This window comes from Phaethon lepturus, unplaced genomic scaffold (assembly GCF_000687285.1).
Source record: "Phaethon lepturus isolate BGI_N335 unplaced genomic scaffold, ASM68728v1 scaffold44470, whole genome shotgun sequence".
NCBI classification, from domain to species: Eukaryota; Metazoa; Chordata; class Aves; order Phaethontiformes; family Phaethontidae; genus Phaethon; species Phaethon lepturus.
Window position 1 is genome coordinate 3101 of NW_010513389.1, and position 6402 is coordinate 9502.

The following is a 6402-nucleotide window of genomic DNA, read 5'->3' on the forward strand; positions in this document are numbered from 1 at the left end:
CCCCGGGCGCAGAGCCCGATTCCCTGCTGCCTTCTGCTGCCGGCAGCAATTCCTGCCGGCCCCCGGTGGCTGGGCAGCGGGCTGGGGCACCTCCTGGCAGACCCGCCGCCGCTAATGCCGCTCGAGAGCGCAGTCGGGTTCAAACCCTGCGCCATGCCTTCCTCGAGCTGCAGAAGACCCTCCCCTCTGTGCCGCCCGACACCAAGCTCTCCAAGCTGGATGTACTCCTCCTGGCCACCACCTACATCGCTCACCTCACTCGCAGCCTTCAGGATGAGGAAGAGGCACCGGGAGAGGGTTTGGGTACCCTCCGAGGGGATGGATACCTCCACCCTGTCAAGGTAGGAGAGCTGAGGAGCAGCTACCACCTTCTCTCAGTGAAGAAGTACATTGATCTTAGATAACTAGACAAAACTAAAGATTTCAAGCTTATTTCCCTTGCCAGAATTAATATATGAAAAGACTGCCTAGGCTAACCATGGCATCGAGGTGCTAGGGGCCTGATGGAAATGTCCCGGAGCTTTGTCCCTCCAGCTTCAGGGACATTGCACAAAAATACCAAATACAGCGTAGGTCCAAACCCAGCGGGACTTGGTCCCTGGGAGGTGAAGGCAGAGGGCAGCACCAGGGGGGTACCAGCACCTCCTTGGTCCCCAGGTGGAAACCTTGGTGATGCCCCACCAAACCCATCGGAACCGGCTGTAGGGCTGTGTGTGGCTCAGGTGATGCACTGTCCCACAGCGGCAACCCCAGCTGCAGCTGGGCCTGCTTTCGTTCTCCTGCCGAGGCAGCCAAGGTATGGAAGGTAGCATTAATTACTGGCCATGTGTTAATTACTTCTGTGAAAGTGCTTTTCTGATGCATTCACTCCGTTTAGTTGGTGTATGCTGTTGTTGTTCTTCCCTTCAAAAAACTCACAACGATGCAGAGGGGACGAGAAGGGGGAACGGCCCTTGGAGCAGACCTGGGGCTGGAAACTGGTTTCAAACGCATTGCTCAGTGACTGACGGGGCTCTTAAATACCATGGGGTATTTTCTTTGGCTCTGGTCTCAGGCAGAGTTTTTTTTCTTTTTCCTTTTTTTTTTTTTTTAAGTCTGGTGAATTCAGAATGATTTAATTAAGATTAATTTGTGAAGTAATCTCTAATTCCTATAAAGTGACTAATTCACAGAGAGTTTCTTGTTCGCAGTGTTGGTCGCTGCAAAAAGCATGATGCGAACATAGGCTTCTGAGGCCATTTAAATGATTAGCAGGCTCATTAAGAAAGCAAAACCTTTACATCAATTAGAAGATGGCTATAATTTAAGGAAAAAAAAAAATTTGTGATGTATTTCAAAATAAGTTTGAAGTAGCTTCTGTCAGTTCCCTTGGTCAGAGTGAAAGGGTGCAGGTCTCTTATGATGCTTTTTATCAGCTGCCAACTATTACTGGCAGAAAAAGATTTTAAAATTATTATTACAGCAGTTAAATGATCCCAATGCACATTTCCTGGGCTACTGGAATACAGCAGTACTGGTTTAATCTAGCAATTATTTTTTATAATCTTATTTATGTGCTATTTAGCTGTATTTAGTTTTGTAAAAATTCTATGAGTCTAACCAATCTTTCTAATATTCCTGGTAGTAAATTAATTTTAATCGTCACTAAAATGAAAACGTCCCAGACAAATCCTAGTACTGCTTCAAAAAATCCCAGAGTGCGGGATATGTGACCACCAGTATAGAGAAAGACTTTTAACTGCACTCATGTATTGAGCACAAATAGCGAGGAAAGTAAAATATCCAGGTACAGTTGTGTGTACATCGAACAAAAAGTATGGTTAATGATTTTAAACTCTTGTCTTATTGGTGATGAATTCATAATGTCACTCGAAATAAAAATACTGAATGACATCATACGGTCTTTCCAAGTGCAAATATGCTGCTGCTTTATGTCTTTAAATAGAAGAGCTGAGATTTAACTGCAGAACTAAGCTCAAGTTTTAGAGCTCTCTCTCATTACCCACAGGAAAGGTGCTAGCCTGTTCCCAAAACTGTCCTAAAAAAAAAAAATCGTGTTCTTTTGGAACAACGTGCTGGCTGCGTTTCAGGTATTTTTGCATCCAATGTGTACGGCAAATTGTCTTTTCAAACATCCACCCCTCTAATAATGACCTGGGCACATCAAACCGGGGCTGAATTCTTCCTTCCAAGAGATGGGCACCCAGCTGCGGTCACCCTTGCTGCAGGGCCGCTGGCAGTAACTACCTTGCTTGAGATAAGAAACTCGAGCTATGAGAAGAGATGTTTAACAGCGATGTAACCGATTATTCCGGTGCTCAGCGAATGGCGAGATGAGCTGTCTCATCTGAAACCGCTGGAGCCGACAAAGACGTCGTCAGTGCTGAAGACAGCCACGGAGCAGTTGCGTTAAGTTCCCTTTGGGGCAGTCTTCAGCAGCCCCCGTGCTGCGGTCGGTGTCGTGGGGGCCGTCCGGCACGACTGGGGATGCACGCAGGGCTGCGATCTCTGCAGGTGTTGGTGTATCCCTGTAGTATCCCTGGCAGCGAAAAGAGGAATGTTTTTGTTTTATTGTACCAACAAAGCATCTACTATACAAATGGTGTAGCATGGCCTACTCCTGTCCGTTGGGTCCCGGCAGGGTTTGGGAGCTGTGCCTCATCTTTAATTACCAGAGAAAAATACCCCGGCTGAGGTTCCCATACCTAGCTTCTAATGATACTTTCCAGCAAATGATAAAACGGGAACTTTCTGGTTGTAGCGACAGTTTCCTGTTTTCTCATATTGCAGTTCCACCAACTTTTAAAACTTTGAGAACCACATTCAGACTGCACAGTTCCCATGTACCTCAGCGCTGTCCTTGTCTCTTCTCTTGCAGAAGTGGCCGATGCGTTCCAGGTTATACATTGGAGCTACGGGACAGTTTTTGACTCACTCGGCGCAAGGAGACGGCACAAACCAAGGGGAAACATCAACAGCTTCGCAAATCTAATCTCCCTTCTCACTTTAAAAAAAAAAAGTTATTTATTACACCTTATCTATATTTAAGTTAAAAAATAATTATCTACAGACAAATGATAATTCCTGAAATACTGTTTGTAGAGGAGAAGGAATTGATTCTTAAATGTAATTAATACCTCATGAAGTTAATGCGGTGCACAATTGATTTCTATCACAGAGGACGTTGCTGGGATCTCAACTGATGGATGCGGAGAAGGCGAGTGCAGCTGGGAGCAGAACAGGTGACCTTGCCCCCCAGGGCAAGTGGTGAATAGGTACGCTGAGGAAAAGGGGGGAGAAGGAGGGGTGCGGTATTGGCTAAGTACGGAGCACACGGGCTTGGGTGAGAAGCAAAGGGCAAGGCTAAAAACAGCAATCGAAATCCCACGTGCGCTTTCTTCGCTGCGTGAAGCCGATGGCAGAAATCCCACTGACCGCAGCCCTCGGGTCAGGGCTTCATCCCGTGGATAACCTGAAACGTAACGTTGTCGTTCCTGAAGACGTGGATGCACGCTCACCTCGCGCGGAAACATGCCGTGGTCTATCCTGCGTACGCGCGGCGCTATGGAGGATGGGCACAAACCGCTGTGTCCGTGATGTATTGCTCGTGTCAATCCGTACGATGGTGTTGCATGTTACGGGGTTTTAAATGTGTTTAAGTGTTACCTCAGTACAACTGCTTGCCTGCCCAAGGTACCAGGGTTCGTTTATCTTGTCTTTTAGTGGGTTCATGCGTTCAAGCAAATGGCTGCAAGAGTTGGCTTGTTCATAGCACGTTTTTCACTTAAACGTCTCCTATATGTAGGCAAGAAAAGCTGAGACTAAATGCACAAATACCATGTAATGTATCTGTTCTGTAACATGCTGTACTTCTCACATAGTTTGTTATCGCTGACGTAGACATAAAGTATTATTCAGTGGACATGATGTATTTATTGAGTTGCAAAATCTGTATCAGTTTCTCATTGCATGGGACACCATAGTTTCTAATAGTAATATTCTGCACCTACAGTAACTTCTTTCTGAAGACTTCATCACCATTTACATTTTAATATGACATTTGGCAGAAAAGAAAAACACAAATACTAACAAGAACAAACTTTATAAAAAAAATAAATAGTAGTTTTATTGCTTTCATTCTCAAGTCAACATCTCATGATGTTTTTCAGAGGTGCTGAGTGTGGTACTGCACGTCGAGTGTCCAGTATCATGGAAAAACAGGCCTCCAGCATAAGAAAGTACATAAAAATTAGCAGAGTCATGAGAAAGAATTGGACAAACCATCTAGGGTATGTGAGAGCTGTAAACCAGGGTAAAAGCTTGAACTCCCCTCTGCCCCTGCGGTGTTCTGAGCTTTTAACAAGATTATTCTTTTCGACAGTAAAAATACTTTAAATATATATACTTAGTATATAAATTAGAAATATATGCCTAAAATAGCTTAAATAGATATATGTAATACTTAAATATATATTAAAAGATATAGTAATATATATTAAAATTGTAGTGGTTTATTATGAGAATTGCATAGCCAGGGTACCATTCTACCACACAAACTACTGTATTTTGTGGAAAAAAAAAAAGAATGTCCAAAAGGGCACTTTTGCATAGACAAGTACCCACTCTGAGGTCAGTAACAGCCTGACTTTAACTGAAGAACTGTACTCGCCGCCCACAGTAGTACCAAGGGGGTTCACGCAACCTCTTATTATCGGGACAGCAATTGTATTCAGAGATACCGAGTCTATGATTCTGTATTAATGAGGAGATGCAAAGGAGTTGTAAAGGTGATGACAGTTAAGCAAGACGGAAGAGTGACAGAACAGCAAGGGCTTCCGGGAGTGCTTTGCTGTATGAGATGAAGGAGTAAGACACAGCTTATGCTTTAGGCTGATGAGATGCCAAGTGGTAACGAACGTAGAAGCACCAGAGAACTCAGACTAGTGTTGTATGTAACAGCTCTACGTAAATGACATTGCATGAAGGGAAAAGGGGACAAGCGAAAGCTGAGCCAGAAGTCAATGCCAAACCTCAAGCTGCCACTGTGCAGCAGCAGCCTGATAATAAAAACAAAACGCCAATGGAACACGCGTATGAAACGGCATGGGGAAAACACAAAATGCGGTGATATTTTGCATCAGTTGCGTGCTCTTAGCTAGCACAGAAGTGCTGGTTACTTCATGGGCTCTTAAATAATACACCTGGAAGAGACAGAATTCAAGAAAAAAAGAAAAAAAAGACACTCCCCTCCAGTTTTTAAAGGCTTCTGTTAAATGTAATTGAAAGATTCTGACTGCTTATTCATAGAGTAAGCGTGAAAAATGGGTAGGAATGGGGGTTAAAGACATGGAAAGTTACAAACGGACAGCTTGGAGAAAACATCTCTACTCAGACTTTTACTACAATATAGGCAGAGTTTTTACAGTCGTCAGAAGAGAGCTGGTAAAGGGAGCAGCAAACACCGGAGCCGCTTTGTACCCACAACATTTGGATAAATTGTGGCCATGTAGATGACAATGCAAAGACCCCAGCAGCACTTTATAGACATATTAAAGGCCAATACAGATATGCAGAATTACAACAGCAGTTTTTTACTTGAGAAGGACTTATTTATGAAATGGGATTTTTTTTTTTTTTCCTGAGACAGCTTATTCCGCATCAGTGGCAAATTGTTATGCCTTTTCTTCCACAGCCAAGACACCAGGTTAGGCAACCCGCTTGCTTCACGCAGTGCAAGCGTTCTTGTCTTCTAGACATTTACACCAGGATTCAAACACATCCTCTGAACCTGACGTTTGGCTCAATTTTTAAATTTCCTAAGAACGGTTTGTAGCCTTGCACACGGAAATGTAACTGCTTGGCACTACGCGCTGGAAATAACATGCGTTGATTAATATTCTGCAGCGTTCACGCATTGCTATCAAAAGGAACCGTTTTTCATGGAGTAACTTAGGGATCTTGGCAAATCTCAGTTATTGTCGTCACAGCTTTTCCTTTGGGGGGTGGGACCGGTGGACTTCAGACGGCCGCGCGCGAATAACCGGCCTACGCAAAACCTGCTCCGCGCTCATCTTTTTGCTCGTCGTGCACACAGCTGTAACTACAACGCTGAGCCCTCCAGCCGTGTCGCCTCCTCTCAACACACACCTGCCCGTCGCTCCCCCCACGGACCGGTAGGACGAAGCGTTCACTATGTAAACTAAAGAATGACAACACCAAAAAGATGGATTTTCCACGGCTTTCACTTCTAAAAGGCTGACTATCCGCCGAGAACGGAAGCATTTTACGGTTGAAAGCGCTGGGGTTTATGACGAGCGCTGTGGTACGTGAGGCACGCCGAACGGAAGGCGGGCGTGCTTGCGTGGCAGGCAGTCGTCTTCACCTGCTCAGCCCGCCTGGAAC

General features: G+C 44.8%; 1 protein-coding gene across 1 annotated transcript in view; it reads left to right on the top strand.

Annotated features, from left to right (window-relative positions):
• The window catches only part of LOC104623025 (transcription factor 24-like), a gene marked incomplete at its 5' end in the record, with an annotated part of 5173 nt that extends 2181 nt beyond the window's left edge, over positions 1-2992 (top strand). The window contains 2 exons of the mRNA XM_010289974.1: positions 47-341; positions 2879-2992. Of these exons, the coding sequence (XP_010288276.1) occupies positions 47-341; positions 2879-2992 (409 nt within the window). The remainder of the gene's footprint in view (positions 1-46; positions 342-2878) is intronic.
• Positions 2993-6402: the final 3410 nt, after the last annotated feature.